General features: G+C 37.1%; 1 protein-coding gene across 1 annotated transcript in view; it reads right to left on the reverse strand.

Moving 5' to 3' along the window:
* Window positions 1–238: 238 nt before the first annotated feature.
* Window positions 239–20,905, reverse strand: part of ATRX (ATRX, chromatin remodeler) — a 235,207-nt gene continuing 214,540 nt past the window's right edge. Inside the window, exons 28-30 of the mRNA XM_018043618.1 lie at window positions 11,247–11,400; window positions 8,190–8,296; window positions 239–387 (exon numbers count right to left, since the gene is read on the reverse strand). Of these exons, the coding sequence (XP_017899107.1) occupies window positions 275–387; window positions 8,190–8,296; window positions 11,247–11,400 (374 nt within the window). The 3' untranslated portion in view covers window positions 239–274. The remainder of the gene's footprint in view (window positions 388–8,189; window positions 8,297–11,246; window positions 11,401–20,905) is intronic.

A 20,905-nucleotide genomic window follows, 5' to 3' on the forward strand; every position in this document is an offset into this window, starting at 1 on the left:
AATACAACTCAACAATAAAAAGGAACTAACTATTGACATGCAGTAATGAGGATGAATCTCAAATGCATTTTGCTAAATGAAAAAAGTAAGATTCAAAAAGCTACAAACTGCATGATCCCATGAGTGAATTTCCTAAAGGATGATGAAACCATTTTATATCTGGACTTTATCTTGTATTTGTCAAAAATTATAGTAGTAGACAATAAAAGAGTAAATTTTATTATCTGCAGATTTAGAATGATTTTATAAAAATTATACATTCAGAAAATGCTTCTTACCTCACATTAGTTTCATCATTAAATTCTTCAGCCCATTTTTTCCTTGACTGAGCAGTTGTAGAGCCATCTAAACGGTAATAATCAATGTTTCTGAGCCACTTCCCTTCACCTGAAAATTCAACAAGAAAAAAGATATATATATATATATATATATTATCCTAGTAGTAAAAAATTTATCTTTTTTGCTTGCCATTTAAGAGCTATTTATATATACTCTATTTGCAGAGCAAGACAAATTTTTATTCAAGAGATAACATTGTATTACTAGTACAATTTACCACAGATTTCCTTCTAACACATATTGAATAGCAAAGGTATTCTCAAAACTATTTCACCTACATGTAAATTTCATCCTTGATTAGAATCCAAAAAAACTTAAGCTGTATGAAAATTCTTTTTAATTAAGTCTAAAAATGACAAGCTTTCCCCCTTTGTTATTAACAAGTTGATACTAAAGAGATAAAAACCAAAGACATAGAATGCATTTATTCATTCACTGAACAAATAATGACTGAATACTTATTTATATGCCAAAAAACATACTATCATCTACTAAGGTGAAATAAATAAAAGCAAAAATACATCAATGGGACCTAATTAAACGTAAAAGCTCTTGCACTGCAAAGGAAACCACTAACAAAATGAAAAGAAAATCCATGGAATGGGAGATAATATTCACAAACAATATGACCAACAAGGAGTTAATATCCAAAATATACAAACAGTTCATATAGCTAAATATCAACAAACAGTACTATCAGAAAATGGGGAGACCTGAACAGATATTTTTTCCAAAGAGGGCACTGTTGTTGTTCAGTCACCCAGTCATGTCCAACTCATTATGACTCCAGGATCCGCAGCATGACAGGCCTCCCTGTCCCTCACCATCTCTGGAAGTTTGCCCAAGGTCACGTCCTTTGAAACGGTGATGCCATCCAGCCATCTTATCCTCTGATGCCCTCTTCCCCTTCTGCTCTAAATCTTTCCCAGCATCAGGGACTTTTTCAATGATTCAGCTGTTTGCATCAGATAACCAAAATACTCGAGCTTCAGCATCACCATCAGTCATTCCAATGAGTATTCAGGGTTGATTTCCTTTAAGATTGACGGGTTTGATCTCCTTGCTGTCCAATGGACTCTCAAGAGTCTTCTCTAGCACCACAGTTTGAAGGCATCAATTCTTTGGCCCTCTGCCTTCTTCAGAGTCCATGTTTCACAACCTTATATGACCTCTGTGAAGACTATAGCCTTGATTATATGGGCCTCTGTCAGCAGAGCAATGTCTCTGCTTTTCAACACACTGTCTAGGTTTGTCACAGCTTTCCTGCCAAGAAGCAATCATCTTCTGATTTCATGGCTGCAGTCACCATCTGCAGTAATTTTAGAGCCCAAGAAGACAAAATCTGTCATTGCTTTCACCTTTTTCCCTTCTATTTGCCACAAAATAATGGAGCTGGATGCCATCATCTTAGTTTTTTTTAATATTTAGTTTTAAATCAGGTTTTTGACTCTCCTCCTTCACCCTCATCAACAGGTTCTTTAGTTTCTCTTTGCTTTCTATTGTTAAAGTGGTATCATCTGTATATCTGAGGTTGTTAATGTTTCTCCTGCCTATCTTGATTCCAGCTTGTGCTTCATCCAGCCTGGCAGTCTTCATGATGTGCTCAGCATATAGGTTTAATAAACAGGGTGACAAACAGACAGCCCTGTCACACTCCTTTCTCAATCTTGAACCAATCAGTTGTTCCATAGAGGGTTTTAACTGTTGCTTCTTGACCTGCATACAGGTTTCTCAGGAGACAGGTAAGATGGTCTGGTATTCCCATCTCTTTAAAGAGTTTTCCACAGTTTGTAATGACTCACACAGTCAAAGGCTTTAGTGTAGTTGATAAAAGAGAGGTAGATGTTTTTCTGGAATTCCCTTGCTTTCTCTATGATCCAGCAAATGTTGGCAATTTGATGTCTGGTTCCTCTGCCTTTTCTAAACCTAGCTTGGATGCCTGGAAGTTCTTGGTTCATGCCTAGCATGCAAGATTTTAAGCATGACCTTACTATCATGGGAGATGAGTGCAACTGTACGAGCTGATGGGGACATTAAAAGATGTTTGACATCACTAATTATTCAGTTCAGTTGCTCAGTAATGTTTGATGCTTTGGGACCCCATGGACTACAGCATACCAGTCTCCCCTGTCCATCATCAACTCCTGGAGCTTGCTCAAACTCATGTCGATCAAGTCAGTGATGCCACCCAACCATCTTATCCTCTGTCATCCCCTTCACCTGCTGCCCTCAATCTTTCTGAGCATCAGGGTCTTTTCCAATTAGTCAGTTCTTTGCATCAGGTGGGCAAAGTATTGGAGCTTCAGCTTCAGCATCAGTCCATCCAATGAATATTTAGGACTGATTACCTTTAGGATTGACTGGTTTGATATCCTTGTAGTCCAAAGGACTCTCAAGAGGCTTTTCCACCACCACAGTTCAAAAGCAACAGATCTTCAGCACTCAGTTTTATGATCCAACTCTCACATCCATACATGACCACTGGGAAAACCATATAGTTTTGACAAGACAGACCTTTGTAGGCAAAGTAATATCTCTGCTTTTTAATATGCTGTCTAGGTTTGTCATAGCTTTTCTTCCAAGGAGCGAGCATCTTTTAATTTAATAATTGACTAATTATTAAAGAAATGCAAATGAAACCATAATATCCTTTACTACCTGCCAAAATGGCTATCATCAAAAAATCTACAAATAACAAATGTTGGTGAAGATGTGGAGAAAAAGAAACCCTTTTACCCTGTTGGTGGGAATGTAAACTGGTTCAGCCACTATGGAGAACAGTATGGAAGTTTGAGAAAAACTAAAAATAGAACTACCATAACATCCAGCATGGAGAAGGCAATGGCAACCCACTACAGTGTTCTTGCCAGGAGAATCTCAGGGATGGGGGAGTCTGGTAGGCTGCCGTCTCTGAGGTCGCACAGAGTTGAACATGACTAAAACAACTTAGCAGCAGCAGCAGCAACATCTCGCAATTCCACTCCTGGGTATATACCCAGAAAGTCTGAAAACACTAATTCAAACACATACATGCACCCCAATGTACACAGGAATAGTCAAGATATGGGAGCAACTCAAAAGTCCATCAGCAGACAAATGATTAAAAATTTGTGGTATACACTCAAACACAGACATATGAATATTACTCAGCAATAAAAAAAAGAGTGAGATTCTTCCATTTTTAGCAATATGGATGAACCCAGGAAATATTCTACTTAGTGAGATAATTCAGATAGAGAAAAGACAGATGCTGTATCACTTACATGTAAAATACAAAAAAATTACCCATACAAAGGTATATAACAAAACAGAAACAGACTCAGAGATACAGAAAACAAACTAGTGGTTACCAAGGGGGAGAGGAAGAGGAGAGGGGTAAGAGAGAGGTAAGGGATTAAAAGATACCAACTACTATGTATAAAATAGATTTTTTAAAAAGGGTATACTGTATAACACAGGGAATAACAGTCATTATTTTCTAAAACTTTTAGTGGCGTATAATCTGCAAAACTACTGAATCACTATGCTGTATAAAAGTGTGTTAGTCGCTCAGTTATATCTGACTCTTTGTGAACCCATGGGCTGTAGCCTACCAGGCTCCTCTGTCCACGGAATTCTCCAGGCAAGAATACTGGAGTGGGCTGCCATTTCCTTCTCCAGGGGAACTTGCCAAACCAGAGACCCAAAATGAAAATTAATACAGTGTTAAAAAAATTAACACATCCATTCCTTTGAGAATTTAGACTAAAACAAAAGAACAAAGTATGTCTCATCAAGTGAAATTTTGTTTATGTTCTAAGGACTGTAATATCCTACAAGATTCAAATATTAAGGATGTCTAGAATAAATGATCTAGCTGTATTAATGATTCCCACAAATAGGATGTGTTTCTTTATTTTTGGCTGTACTGGGTCTTTGTTGTTTTTGTGTGGGCTTTCTACAGTTGCAGCTACACTTCACTGCAGCATGCAGGCTTCTCATTGTGGTGGCTTCTCTTGTTGTGGAGCACAGGCTCTAAGGCATATGGGCTTCAGTAGTTGTGGCACATGGGCTTAGTTGCTCCACCACATGTGGAATCTTCCAGGACCAGGGATCAAATCCATGTCCCCTGCATTGGCAGGGAAATCCTTAGTTGTTTAATTTTTTTTTTTTTTACTTTATTTTACTTTACAATACTGTATTAGTTTTGCCATACATCAACATGAATCTGCCAAGGGTGTACAGATGTTCCCAATCCTGAACCCCTAGTTGTTTAATTTTTAAATAACATTAAAAGTTTAAAAGTCTTAGGATATATCTTAAGGTGTATGCATGCTCAGTCACTCAGTGGTGTCCTATTCTTTGCAACCCCATGGACTGGAGCCTGCCTGGCTCCTCTGTCCTTGGGATTTTCCAGGCAAGAATACTGGAGTGGGTTGCCACTTCCTCCTCCAGGGGATCTCCCCAATCCACATCTCCTGCATTTGCAGGCGGATTCTTTGACCACTGAGCCAAGTGGGAAGCTCCACATCTTAAGGTATATAAGAATACATTATTCCTAGGGAAAAATTTTAAATTAACAAATTAATTTAAAAAATCCCACATGATCATCTCAATAGACACTAAGAAATCACCTGACAATACTCAATACACATTCATGACAAGAAAAACACACTCAAAAAACTGGAAATAGAAGAGAATTTCCTCAACATCATAAATGCTATCTACTAAAAAATATAAATAACATTATACAGAATGGTGAAAGATCAGATGCTTTCCCTTTAAGATTAGGAACAAGCAAAGGATGTCCGGTTTTGTCAGATTAATTCAACACTGCACTAGAAGTTCTAAGGAGGGAAATAGTCAAGAAAAAGAAATAAAAGTAATCTATATTGGAAAGGAAGAAGTAAATCATTGTTTGCAGATGACATGATCTTGCATAAGGAAAATCCTTGAAAATCCGCAAAAAACTACTGGAACTAATAAATTATTTAATACGCAAAACTTAATTCATACATTTGCAATGAAAATTCAAAACTGAAAGTAAGAACACAATTCCACTCATAATATTATCAAAAAGAATAAAATAAATTTAACATAAGAAATGCAAAATGCATACACTGAAAACTAAAACACTGGTGAAAGAAATTCAAGATTTAAGTAAGTGTTAAAACATCCCATGTTCATAGATCAGAAGACTTAATATTGTTAAGAAGGCAATACTTCCTAAAATGAATTTACAAGTTCAATGCAATTTCTATCAGAATTCAAGCTGACATCTTTGTAAACTTTACAAGCTAATTCTAAAATTCATATGAAATTGCAAGGGATCCAGAATAGCCCCCCAGAAAAAAAATGTTGAACAGAAACAATGTAGGAGGAATCACAATTTCAAAACTTACTTTCAAAGCAAACGTAATCAGAACAGTGTGCTACTGGCATGAGGACTGACATACAGATAAATGGAACAAAACTTGGGGAGTCAAAAAATAAATCTGTCTCTTTGGTCAACTAATTTTCAACAAGGGTGCCCAGAAACGATGAATGGAGAAAGAACAGTCTTCTCAGTAAATAGTGTTTGACAACTGGATAGACACAGCAAAAGACTGAAGTTGGATCTTTAACCTCATAGCATATATAAAAATTAATGTATCAAAATTCTAACCAATTAATGCATCAAAGACCTAACCAAAAGAGCTAAAACTATGATTCTTTGAAGGAAGCATAGGAGTAAATATTCATGAACTTGGATTTGCCAATGGTTTCTTAAATATGACATTAAAAGCATAAGTAACAAAAGAAAAAATGTAAATTAGACTTCATAAAAATGAAATACTGCCTAGAAAGTAAAAAGACAACCAAAAGAATGAGAGAAAATATTTACAAAGCATATATCTGAAAATGGCCTCCAAACAGAATATTTTTTTTAATTTTTTTTTTAAAAAGGTCTTTCAAATGAGCAAAGGACCCAAATAATCATTTTTCCAAAGAAGAAATACAGATGGCCATGAAACAATGGTCAAAATCATTAGTCACTAGAGAAATACAAATCAAAATCACAATGAGATACCATTTCAGGGCCACTAGGATGACTATAATTCAACAACAGAAAACAAATGTTGATAAAGATGTGGAGAAATGAGAACCCTTGTACAATGCTTCTTGAGTGCAGCCAGTATAGCAAACAGTTTGGTCGATCTTCAATACATTAAACTTAGAATTGCATATGACACAACAGTTCCATTTGTAACTATCCAATATATCCCAAACAGGTAAAAACAGATTTTAAAGAAATAAAAACTTGTATACAAACATTCGTAGCTGCACTATTCACAACAGCCAAAAAGAGAAAACAACTTATATCTATGAATTAATGAATGGATAATCAAAATGTGGGTATTAACCATAAAACAGAATATTATTAGGTTATTAGGAATAAAGCAGTGACACTTGCTACAACTTGGATGAACCTTAAAAACATGCTATGCAAAAGAAGTCAGTCACAAAAGACCAAATATTATATGACTCTATTTATATGAAAGGTCCAGAATAAGTCAATCTCAATTTATAAAAAGAGAAGGTAGATTAGTGTTTGCTTAAGGGTAAAGTGGTAGAAAGGAGGTTAGCAGAGTGATAGCTAAAGGGTACAGTGCTTCTTTGGTGATTAATATGTTCAAAAATTGACTATGATGATAGCTGTACAACTCTGAAAATATACTAAAAACCATTGAACTGTACACCTTAAGTAGGTAAATTGCATATTATGTTAAGTATATCTCAACAACACTGTTTAAAAAAACAAACAAAAAATTTGCTACAACAACAGCAACAAAGACCATATTTATAGGGAAAAGGACAAAAAGAAAGTGCAGAAAAAATATATAAAGGTTGTGAGTCCAGGTAATTTTTTTCTTCTATTGTTAAAATGTTTATATGTCTGAATGAACATTACATTTCTCCAAAGAAGACATATGGATGGCTAACAAACACATGAAAAGATGCTCAACATCACTCATTATTAGAGAAATGCAAATCAAAACCACAATGAGGTACCACTTCACACCAGTCAGAATGGCTGCGATCCAAAAATCTGCAAGCAATAAATGCTGGAGAGGGTGTGGAGAAAAGGGAACCCTCCTACACTGTTGGTGGGAATGTAAACTAGTACAGCCACTATGGAGAACAGTGTGGAGATTCCTTAAAAAATTGCAAACAGAACTACCTTATGACCCAGCAATCCCACTGCTGGGCATACACACCGAGGAAACCAGAATTGAAAGAGACACATGTACCCCAATGTTCATCGCAGCACTGTTTATAATAGCCAGGACATGGAAACAACCTAGATGTCCATCAGCAGATGAATGGATAAGAAAGCTGTGGTACATATACACAATGGAGTATTACTCAGCCGTTAAAAAGAATTCATTTGAATCAGTTCTGATGAGATGGATGAAACTGGAGCCGATTATACAGAGTGAAGTAAGCCAGAAAGAAAAACACCAATATATACTAACACATATATATGGAATTTAGAAAGATGGCAATGACGACCCTGTATGCAAGACAGCAAAAAAGACACAGATGTGTATAACGGACTTTTGGACTCAGAGGGAGAGGGAGAGGGTGGGATGATTTGGGAGAATGGCATTGAAACATGTATACTATCATGTAAGAATTGAATCGCCAGTCTATGTCTGACGCAGGATACAGCATGCTTGGGGCTGGTGCATGGGGATAACCCAGAGAGATGTTATGGGGAGGGAGGTGGGAGGGAGGTTCATGTTTGGGAACACATGTAAGAATTAAAGATTTTAAAATTTAAAAAATAAAAAACTAAAAAAAAAATTATGATATACAACATAACTCACCTTTATAAATAAGAGGCTTATCTTTATCTTCTGTCTTTTCTCTACTAGCCAATTCAAGAAAATCTTCAATCAAGTCCAGAGATATGAGAGATTGGCTGAAAACAAGGCTGAAAAACAAATCAGCATTCATAGATTAAATGAATAACAAACTCAACACATTTCTAATCAAAACGTCAGTAGGACTTTTTTGGTAGACATTAACAGGCTGATTCTAAAGTTTATATGGATATGCCAAGCACATAGAGTAGCCAAAACAATTTCGAAAGGAAAAAAGTTGGAGGCATAACTCTACATGATTTCAGCACAAAGCTAGTATAGTCAAAATAGTATAGCACTGACGAAGAAACCAACACAAATCAATGGAACAGAATATAATCCAGATATAAAGCCACATTACATTTAACTAGTTTTTGACAAAGAAGCAAAAGCAACTCAATGGAAAGAAGTCTTTTCAACAATAGTCTTGGCAAAACTGGACGTTCATATGCTAAAAAACAAATTTCTGTCTAAGCCTCAGCTGCATAAATAGGGAACAGAAGAATCTAATTTGACAAGTTTTTCTTTAAAAGAAAAAAAAATCTTAGCTGACCATAAGTCAATATGAAGCAATAATGTTGTTTAGATGTTGGAAAACCATTCTATCAGACTGTAGGAATGGAATGACAGGATCCAGAGTAAATAATAACCAGACTCACTATAATTATGTGTTAATAGAAACTCAGCTGAAGTGTTTTGTTTACTGTGACCATATTTTGAGATGAGTGCTAAAAACTGAAGCATATTCAAGACCATTGTCAGGACTGAAATTAAGCCATACAAAGAATAGAACAATCAACTGAGAAGAAAAAAGCTTACAGTGACAAGAGATAAACCCATCATTATCTGAAGAGGAGACAATTGAAATAGTAGTAGTGATGTCTGCAACCTACTTTGAGAAGTATCAGGAAAATAAGATGGACAGAGGGATGGATAGATAGGTATATAATAAAGTATAATAAAGTATAGTATAGATTCTAGGAAAAAGGTATGTAGGTATTCACTCTATTTATTCTTTCTGCTTTTTATGTTTGAAAATTTCCATAATGAAACACTGGACAAAGAATAGTGGTAATCACAATTTCAGAAATGCACAGTTTTATGTCTTAATGTTGATAACATTTATCACTTGGGTTAATAACTAAAAATGATCATTATAACAGTATTTTTAAAAAGCAATAGATATATTCTATTTTAGACCAGGGGAAAATAGCTATAAGAATACAGTACAAACTAAAGATAAGCATGCATTTTCTAACACTTTGAAGTATTCAACTCTTGGGAGCCTTCTGAAATGGAAAATATTCTACTCAGGAGAAACTAGAAGAGCATCTATGATGAACATGGTAAAAGATATTCCTTGTTAGGAAAAATTTAAAGACTACTAAAAATCTCCTATACACTCATAATATTCTTATATGGTATCCAATAAAAATTAACATTAAACTATAAAAGTTAATAGAAAAAAAAAAAAGCATAAGCATGTCTAAATCATCAGTCTCTTCTGACCCTTCAGGAACTTGGAGCTCAAATATCTACTTTCTACTTGACATCTCTCGTGGACATATAATATGCCTTGGAAACTTAACAAAACCACAGTAGAACTCTTTACTACCTGTAATAAACTTAGTTCTCCCTTAGACTTCTCCATTTTAGTAAATAACAACATAATTCACAGGCACTTAGGGGGAAAGCCTGGGAGTCATCTTTGACTACTCTATCTTACTGTCCTGCATTTAATCTACCAAGTATTGTTTCTCTACCCCAAAACACACTCTTTATCTCCACTACTACCATTCCATTCCACGCCAATATCCTCCCTTATCTGAACTACTTGTTTCTGTGTAAGTGGCAATTTATAACTAAAATAACTTGCAGTGAGTATTTACTTGGTGTGATGTACAGTGGTTAATAAAAATCAATATTTTTATAATTAACGATTAACTCAAACAACTCACTGTCTAGCAAAAAAATAAATACATTAGAATGTGTTAAGAGTAAAGTAGAAGTATATTAAAAGGTGGTATGAAAATATAACAGAAATCTACCTCTTTCCAGGAAAGTTAAAGAAAGTAAATTAGATTTTTTTTAAGATAGAAGATTTGTTTTATTTCAGCCTTATGTTAAAGTGCTTAAAGTTTTTAACAAAAAATTCTTATATTACAAGCATTATATTTTAAAAATATTTTATGACCAGAACATAGGGCCTTATAAAAGCCTAAATGATAAGCATGGTTCAAAATTTTAAAAGCACATTTTTAAATAATAAAATGAAGGATAAGATTGGGGGATGGAATCTAGGGAAGGGAATTGGGGCACAAATGCTAGAAGTAAAACAAACAGGAAAAAAAAACAAAGGAGAAATTATAGAGAGTAGTCAAAAAGGGGTAAAATAAAGTCTGAGAGGTATCCACTAGATTTGGAAATTAGAAGGTCAATAGGTGACATTAAAGGGCTTCCCTGGTGGCTCATCAGTAAGGAATCCACCTGCCAATGCAGGAGATGCAGGGTGGATCCCTGGGTTGGGATGATCCACTGGAGAAGGAAATGGCAATGCACTCCAGTATTCTTGCCTGGGAAATCCCATGAACAGAGGAGCCAGGAGGTTATAGTCTATGGGGGTGCAAAAGAGTCAGACACAACTTAGCAACTAAACAATAAAAACAACAAAGCGACTTTGAGGGTGGGGGGAAATCTCAGTAAAGTAACAGTGTAGAAACCACACTGCATGGATTGAAAAATGATTCTGAAAATGATGAAATATAGATACCAAGTAGAGACTTGGCTCAAGGAAATAAGTTCAAGATTCTACAGCCAGAAGGGGAAAATGGCACTGAAAGAACATCCAGAATATGCACTCAGAAATAGTGGCTTAGAAGGAAGATAGTTGTCACTACACTAACCAAGAAATTACATCTTTAAAAAGGAAGAAAACAAAACAGATTTAAGTATTTCAAACAATAAAAAGGTTATCAAAAATTTGTTTAATATAATAAAAATAGGAAATAAGAAAGAACTTACACTTTATCCCCAATTTCCTCTGCCATTCGAAGAATTTCAAAGAGAAGTACCATTTTTCCAGAATGCTCTAAAACTTCAGCATCAGCATCTGTAACAAAATCTTTGTACCAGTCTGGAGCTGGGCTGCTTGGATTAGAAGAGGAAGTAGCTTTACCTAAACAAAATAAATGAAATATAAATAAGTAGGCAAATAAGAGAAGAAACTAAAAGACTCCAGAGTGGGATTAAGAAAGAGATTAAGAGAAACAGATATAGACCAACCAATTCAGGGAGAGACTGAGAAAGAAAGAGACTGGTAGGGAGAGAGAGGAAAAAAGACAACCATAGGAGAGAAAGAGCTCTACACTCTAAGAGAAAGACAAGAGGTGGGGGAGGTGATGGCAGAGAGGATTGCGAGAAAAGGAAATGAAGAGACAGAAAATCAAGACATATACAAAGGCACATAAACACACACACACATGCACACAGACACGGGGGAGGGCCTCCAAATACAGAGTAAGCAAGAGACAGACCTTGAGAAAGTGGAAGTATGAGAAACAGCATTTGGGGTGGGGGGAGGGGTTCAGAAAGATAGAGACCCAAAGAAATTAAGTCTCCCAGGCCCTGAGACAGTATAATCCCAAAGCACACCCTAACAGACAGGGACTAGGAGAAAAGACCGAGAGACCCAAAGAGAGAGGGAGAGAAGGGAAGAGAGACTGACTTGGAGATCAAGAGAGAAAAGCTCTTTAGGGACAGGAAAACTTTCACTGTGCTAGAATTCTGGAAAACTCAAACAAGGATTGTTCCCAGCATCATCATCTCGTGGTAAATCACTTTGCTCTTTAAAAAAAGAAGAAAACACTATTTTGCTCTTATTTTCCCCATAAACTTTGACTATAAAAAGGTATGAGAAGCAAGTAACAAAATACCTATGAAAGATAAACAGTTAAGTTTTAAATACAGGATGTACAGGTTTAACATATTTCTGTGCCTTCTCAGATGCCATTTAATGCAAAGTACTTTAAATTTTTATATTGTTTGTTATAAAGTATTCTACATATTCAGAAACGTATACAGAATATAAAGAACAACAGTGTTTACACATCTCATCTTTGTCTAATTTTAAAACTTGTTAAGTCTGCTTCTGATGCAGTTGAAGCATAATACATGACCCTACTCAATACTATTCTCTTATTTCCCACCCTTCTTTCTGAGAGATAAATAAAACCCTAAATTTTATATTTACTTTTTATGTGTATGTTTTTTTTAATATAAATTTATTTATTTTAATTGGAGGTTAATTACTTTACAATATTGTATTGGTTTTGCCACACATCAACATGAATCCACCACAGGTATACACGTGTTCCCCATCCTGAACTCCTCTCCCTCCCTGGTACGTCACCAAACTGTATATTATACTTCATGTTTTTAAACTAGATGTAAATGGAACATATGTATAACTATATATGTATAGTTGTACTTTGGCCACCTGATGTGAAGAACTGACTCACTGAAAAAGATGCTTTCTTGATGCTGGGAAAGATTGAAGGCAGGAGGAGAAGGGGACAACAGAGGATGAGATGGTTAGATGGCATCACCGACTTGATGGACATGAGTTTGAGCAAACTCTGGGAGCTGGTGATGGACAGGGAGGCCTGGTGTGCTGCAGTCCATGGGGTTGCAAAGAATCGGACACGAATGAGAGACTGAACTGAACAAACTACATACTTTTATACTGAATATACTTTTTCACTGAATATAGTTTTCATTTTCCATTCAAAGTGAGACTGATTCAATAATTCTGCCATATATGGTATTCTACTGCATCACTATATTATAATTTTTTAGTTCTCCCGATCACAGACATTTAGGTTCTTTTTCATTTTTGGATACTATGAAATAACTGCAATAAACCAATCAGTATTCTATTTTTCTAGAATGTATATATCTCATATAAGTTTAAAATTTTCTGGTATAAAGTTATGCTTATGATTTATAAAATATCACATTAAACATTACTACTTTATAAATTGTTTACTATCTCAGGTTCTTGACATTCTGATCATGCTGTTTGATTTTTGTGTTAACTTTGTCAGGTTAACTAATAATTTTTGTTGCTAACTTTTCCTAATGTTGATTGTTTCTTCAGGCATTCTATAACTTTTTACTGTCATGTCACTTTTAATGTGGCTGGAATATGTGAGAATCGTTGATAGCCTGGGTTCAGTTCAGTCAGTTCACTCGCTTAGTCATGTCCAACTCTTTGCAACACCATGGACTGCAGCATGCCAGGCTATCCTGTCCATCACCAACTCCCATCACCAAGCTCCCAGGGAGCTTGCTCCAACTTATGTCCATCGAGTTGGTGATGCCATCCAAACATCTCATCCTCTGTCGTCCCCCTCTCCCACCTTCAATCTTTCCCAGCATCAGGATCTTTTCCAATGATATAGTTCTTCACATCAGGTGGGCAAAGTATTTGAGCTTCAGGTTCAGCATTAGTCCTTTCAATGAATATTCAGGGCTGATTTCCTTTAGGATTGACTGGTTTGATCCCCTTGCAGTCCAAGGGACTCTCAAGAGGCTTCTCCAACACCACAGTTCAAAAGCATCAATTCTTCAGCACTCAACTTACTTTATGCTCCAACTCTCACATCCATACATGACTACAGGAAGGACCATAGCTTTGATTAGATGGACCTTTGTTGGCAAAGTAATGTCTCTGCTTTTTAACATGCTGTCTACATTTGGCATAGCTTTCCTTCCAAGGAGCAAGCATATTTAATTTCACGGCTGCAGTCACCATCTGCAGTGATTTTGGAGCCCAAGAAAATAGTCTGTCACTGTTTCCATTGTTTCCCTGTCTATTTGCCATGAAGTGATGGGACCAGAAGGCATGATCTTCATTTTTTGAATGTTGAATTTTAAGCCACCTTTTTCTACTCTCCTTTTTCACTTTCAAGAGGCTCTTCAGTTCCTATTTGTTTTCTACCATAAGGGTGACGTCATCTGCACATCTGAGGTTATTGATATTTCTTCTGGCAATCTTGATTTCAGCTTGTGTTTCATCCACATCAGCATTTTCATGATGTATTCTGCATATAAGTTAAATAAGCAATATACATCCTTGATGTACTCCTTTCCCAATTTGGAAACAGTCTGTTGTTCCATGGTTCCAACTGCTGCTTCTTGACCTGTATACAGATTTCACAGGTGGCAGGTAAGGTCAGTATTCCCATCTCTTTAAGAATTTTCCACAGTTTGTTCTTATCCACAGAGTCAAAGGCTTTGGCGTAGTCAATAAAGCAGAAATAGATGTTTTTCTGGAACTCCTTTGCCTTTTCTATGATCCAGCGGACGTTGGCAATTTGACCTCTGGTTCCTCGGCCTCTTTTAAATCTAGCTTGAACATCTGGAACTTCTCAGTTCACGTACTGTTGAAGCTTCACTTGAAGAATTTTGAGCATTACTTTGCTAGTGTGTGAGATGAGGGCAATTGTGCAGTAGTCTGAACATACTTTCACATTGCCTTTCTTTGGGACTGGAATGAAAACTGACCTTTTCCAGTTTCCTGACAGCAAGATGGCAGAGTAAAAGGATGGGTGCTCATCTTTTTCTGCAAGAACTCCAAAATTGCAATTCAGTGCTGCATAACCACTGACAGGAGAATGTTGGACCCGACCAGAAAAAGATACCCCACATCCAAGCAGAAAGGAGAAGCCCCAACAAGATGGTAGGAGGGGTGAAATCATGTTTAGAATTAGACCCCACACCTGCCAGAGATACTTGAAGGGCTCAAACAAAACCTTGAGTGCACCAGGACCCAGAGGCCCCTCAGAGACTGAGTAAGACCTGCCTTTGAGTGTTTGAGTGTCTCCTGTGGAGGCACGGGTCAACAGTGGCCTGCCGTGGGGACAGCGGCTCTGGCTGCAGCAGACCTGGGTCACACAGCATGTGCCATAAGCCCTCTAGGAGGAGGTCGCCACTAGCCCCACCATATAGCTCCGAGCAAAGGACACATAAACTGCAGAACAATTATACCAAAGAAATTCTCCCACTATTAAGAAAGTTCTACGACCCACAAGAGATTTCCCAACCTGGAGATCTCGCAAAGGGACCAAGAACACCCAGGGAATTTGACTCCACAGGCCAGTGGGAAACTGAGCCAGACTCGCCTGTGAGTGGAGGCAGGAGTCAACAGCTTGGCCTCAGGCCAAACAATAAGGAGGGAACACAACTATGCCTGTCAACAGCGAATTAGATATAAGATTTACTGTGCACAGTCCTGCCCATCAGAACAAGATGCAATTTCCCCCTCAGTCAGTCTCTCCCACCAGGAAGCTTCCATGTCTCTTCTCCTTATCCCTCAGAGGACAGACAGAATGAAAACCACAATCGCGAAAAACTAACCAAACTAATCACATGGACCACAGTCTTGTCTAACTCAATGAAGCTATGGGCCATGCCATGTAGGGCCACCCAAGATGAACAGGTCATTATGGAGAGTTCTGACAAAATGTGGTCCACTGGAGAAGGAAAAGGCAAACCGCTTCAGTATTCTTTTCTTGAGAACCCCCTGAATAGTATGAAAAGGCAAAAAGATATGACACTGAAAGATAGAGTCCCCAGGTCAGTAGGTGCCCAATAAGCTACTGGAGAAGAGTAGAGAAGTAACTCCAGAAAGAATGAAGAGACAGAGCCAAAGCGAAAACAATGCCCAGTTGTGGATGTGACTGGCGACAGAAGTAAAGTCCAATGCTATGAAGAACTGTATTGCATAGAAACCTGGAATATTGTTAGGTCTATGAATCAAGGTAAATTGAAAGTGGTCAACAGGAGATGGCAAGACTGAACATCGACATTTTAGGAATCAGTGAACTAAAATGGACTGGAATGGGCGATGTTAAGCCTGGGTTAACATCATACAATTCCACAGTGATTATGCATCTGCATCTGTCAGGTCTTCCAAGAGGATCACCAACCCAGAACTACTTTTGAGATTAGTATTTCAGCTTGAAATGTTTAGACTATGTAGATAATATAAATTGAAACCACAAACTATGTGAGGGAAAGCCCGTGATTATGAATCCAAGGGAACTACTTTTGAATCTCATAGCCCAGGGTGACACAGATAAGATTTCTTGCCATCTCCCTGAACTGATGGGCAAATTTTTTTGTATCCTATTCTTCTATGGAGTAAATATCCTTTAAATAGATTCAGCTTTAATCTGAGTTCTAAGAACTTTCCACCTCATAGAGGGCTTGAATCTTACCCTGGATAGGTAAAAACCAAAATTACTCTCAAGACTAGCCCATCCCCAGAGCTTCCATAGCATATCTTCTTGACCTTACTGTTTAAATTCAGTTTCTTCTTTTTGTCTGGGTCCTAGTAATTTCCATTACTTTCGTTTTTATTGTTGTCCAGTCGTTAAGTCATCTCCAACTCTTTGCAACCCAATGCACTGCAGCACATCAGGTTTCCCTGTCCTTTACCATCTCCTGGAGCTTGCTCAAACTCAAGTCCATTGAGTTGGTGATGCCATCCAACCATCTCATCCTCTGTCATTCCCTTCTCCTCCTGCTTTCAATCTTTCCCAGCATAGGGTCATTTCTGATGAATTCTATCTTCACATCAGGTGGTCAAACTATTGAAGCTTCAGCTTCCACAGTAGGCCTCCCAATGAATACTCAGGGTTGATTTCCCTTCGGATTGACTGGTTGGATCTCTTTGCAGTCCAAGGGACTCTCAAGAGTCTTCTCCAACACCACACTCCAAAAGCATCAGTTCTTTGGTACTCAGTCTTCTTTATGGTCCAACTCTCACATCCATACATGACTAATGGAAAAAACATAGCTTTAACTATTCAGACTTTTGTTGGCAAAGTAATGTCTTTGCCTTTTAATAAGCTAAGTTTGTCATAGGTTTTCTTCCAAGAAATATCTTAATTTCATGGCTGCAGTCACCATCTGCAGTGATCTTGGAACCCAAGACAATAAAATCTGTCACTGTTTCCATTGTTTCCCCATCTATTTGCCATGCAGTGATGAGACTGGATGTCATGATCTTAGTTTTCTGAATGTTGAGTTTTAAGCCAGCCTTTTCACTCTTCTCTTTCACCTCTTTAGTTCCTCTTCTCTTTCTGCCACAGAAGTGCTGTCATCTGCATATCTGAGGTTATTGATATTTTTCCCAGCAATCTTGATGCCAGCTTGTGCTTCATCTAGCCCGGCATTTCTCATGTTGTACTCTGCATATAAGTTAAATAAGCAAGGTGACAATATACAGCCCTGATGTACTCCTTTCCCAATTTGGAACCAATCTGTTGTTCCATGTCTGGTTCTAAGTGTTGCTTCTTGACCTGCATATAGGTTTCTCTGGAGGCAGGTAAGGTGGTCTGGTATTCCCATCTCTCTCAGAATTTTCCACAGTTTGTTGTGATCCACAGAGTCAAAGGCTTTAGAGTAGTCAATGAAGCAGAAGTAGATGCTTTTCTGGAATTCTCTTACTTCTGTGATCCAAGGGATGTTGGCAATTTCATCTCTATTCCTCCGTCTTTTCTAAATCCAGCTTGTACACCCGGAAAGTCTCAGTTCATATACTGTTGAAGCCTAGCTTGGAGGATTTTAAGCATTACCTTGCAAGCATGTGAAATAAATGCAATTGTGCAGTAGTTTGAACATTCTTTGGCATTCCCATTACTTTTGCAGACCTCATTATGCATTTATCTTTAAACCACAATAAACTACTACCTAATGTGTCACATATTTAATATGATTCTATGCCTTGAGTATCTTATACTATATTCCTCCCTCTTTTCTTGACAAACTTCCATGTATATTTTAGTGTCCTTCAAGTGTCAACAAAACTTTCATCTTAGAACAGCCTTCTTAAGAGAGTAACCCTTGTCTATCATCTGGGAACTTGAATGGTAAACAGTCCCCTGTACTAACGTAAAATTTTCCCTGAAAACGAAGGGATCACTGACCCTAGGCTTCTAGAAAAAAAACACCTATTTTTGTTCCAGGAGTCTGGTATTTGCTAAAAGCCAGGCAGACAGTGCTGTTGTCACCAGGCCCCAATAAAAATCCTTGGGTACTTAGCTTTTAATGATCTCCTCTGGTAGACAACACTTCACACATATTCCCATAAAATGTTACTGCAGAAATTAGTACATCCAGTGTGAAGGAGATCAGCCCTGGTATTTCTTTGGAGGGAATGATGCTGAAGCCGAAACTCCAGTACTTTGGCCACCTCACATGAAGAGCTGACTCATTAGAAAAGACTCTGATACTGGGAGGGATTGGGGGCAGGAGGAGAAGGGGACGACAGAGGATGAGATGGCTGGATGGCATCACTGACTCGATGGACGTGAGTCTGAGTCAACTCCGGGAGTTGGTGATGGACAGGGAGGCCTGGCGTGCTGCGATTCATGGAGTCACAAAGAGTCAGACACGACTGAGTCACTGAACTGAACTGAACTGACTGTGACTCCACTAGAAGAGGATTCTTGGAAGATTATGCCTGTTTTCCTCTGGACTTTGATCCATATATGCCTTTTCCCTTTCCTGATTTTGCTTTATGCCCTTTTGCTGTAACAAACCATAGTCCTGAATATGAGTATCTGCTAAGTCCTATGAGTTACCAAACCTGGGGGTGGTTTGGAAGACTCCTGACACATAGCTTATCAAGCATATGTTGACTAAAATTCCTTTCTACCATTAGTCAACTGGCAAATAATCAGTGCCTTTGGGAATTTTACATTTTGACAGATGTGCAAACAACTTCAGCAATGGTTACCCAATTCAATAATGGCAATTTATATATGGTAAAAGTGTCAACAATTAAATTAAAAAGCTGGTTCAAACGTGGCAGAAAATAAGAAGTCTCAAAACTTAGCACAGGTGAAAATTTCTGTGCAAAGCCAACAGATTCATACTAATTTTAATTCTATTGGATATAATGACAATATTTAATCTCTAAAAATTAAAACTGGCCCCCAAAACATGGGATACTCCAGTTAATAATTATCCTGAATATATAATTAAAACCTACAAATAGATATTACATGCAGAATATTCATATTTCATCATTGACATAGAATAATCATTCCTTCTGTTATAATTTTATATTGTATAGGCATATATGATAATTAACAGTGAATTAATAAATCAAAGCCATTCCTAAATATCCACCTTGGATATCAAAAACATGCTTACAAGGTATGGTACAAAGGAAATACAAATAGAAAGCAAAACTTTTACCTCTAATTTCTTGAAGCAATGCAAATATATATTTAAACACCATATCTGCAGCGAGATACACTATAGTTGGTTTTTTTCTTTAGAATTTCATTTTATACCAGAATTCTACTACACATGAATACTGGGAGAAATCATTGGAAATGTAGATTATTGTTAAATGCAACTTAAAGAATACTCTCTCCATCCCGTTTTGATAGCACAAGTGTTTATACGCTTACTATACTCAGTGGTTCTATTGGAAAAGCAACATATTTGCCAGTCTAGTGAAGAATATTCCCTACCAGACTAAGCATCCCCTTTGCTTATCTTTTGATTCCTGGTATCAGCATATTAGATATACACCATATATTTTTTATTCTAGAGAATGATTGGAAGAATTAGGCTATAAATTCATCTATCAATCAGTCATCATCATCATCTTCAAAGTGGGGTTGCACAGAATCGGACATGACTGAAGCGAGTTAGCAGCAGCAGCAGTAAGTATATGTTAATCCACAACTCCTAATTTACCCCCCTTTCTGTTTTGGTAACCACAAGTATGTTTTATATGTCTGTAGGTCTATTTCTGTTTTGCATATGTTCATTTGTATTATTTTTCTTTTCTTAGTTTCCAGATATAAATTATATCAGATGGTATTTGTCTTTCTGACTTACTTCACTCTGTATGATAATCTCTAGGTCCATTCATGTTGCTGCAAATGGCATTATTTCATGAATTTTTATGGCTTAGTAATATTCTACTATATATACATATATGGGATTGCCTGGTGGCTCAGTGGTAAATAATCTGCTTGCCAATCCAGAAGACGCAGGTTTGATCACTGGGTCAGGAAGATACCCTGGAGAAGGAAATGGCAATCCACTCCGGTATTCTACCTTGCATGGAAATCCCAGGGACAGAGGAGCCTCGTGGGCTATGGTCCATGGGGTTGCAAAAGAGTCAGACAACACTAAGCGACTAAACAACTGACTAAACAACTAAACAACAACATACACATATACACACCACATCTTTATCCATTTATCAACATTTAGGTTGCTTTCATGTGTTGGCTATTGCAAATTGTGCCACAATGAACACTGAGGTGCACATATCTTTGCAAATTATGGTTTTTCTCCTGATATATGTGCAGGGCTGGGATTCTAAGATCATATGTTTTTAGATTTTTATGGAACCTCCATCATCTCACACTGGTCAGAATGGGAATCATCAAAAAGTCTACAAACCATAAATGCTAGAGAGGGTTTGAAAAAGAACCTTCCTATACTGCTGATGGCAATGTAAATTAGTATAGCCACTATGGAGAACAGTAAGGATATTCCTTAAAAAGCTACATTGTAATCTTAGAAATAAAGGTGGGATATCATTAAAATATTATATGTATAAATAACAGTACTAATAGAATGGTAAA

This window comes from Capra hircus (genome assembly GCF_001704415.2).
Source record: "Capra hircus breed San Clemente chromosome X unlocalized genomic scaffold, ASM170441v1, whole genome shotgun sequence".
NCBI classification, from domain to species: Eukaryota; Metazoa; Chordata; class Mammalia; order Artiodactyla; family Bovidae; genus Capra; species Capra hircus.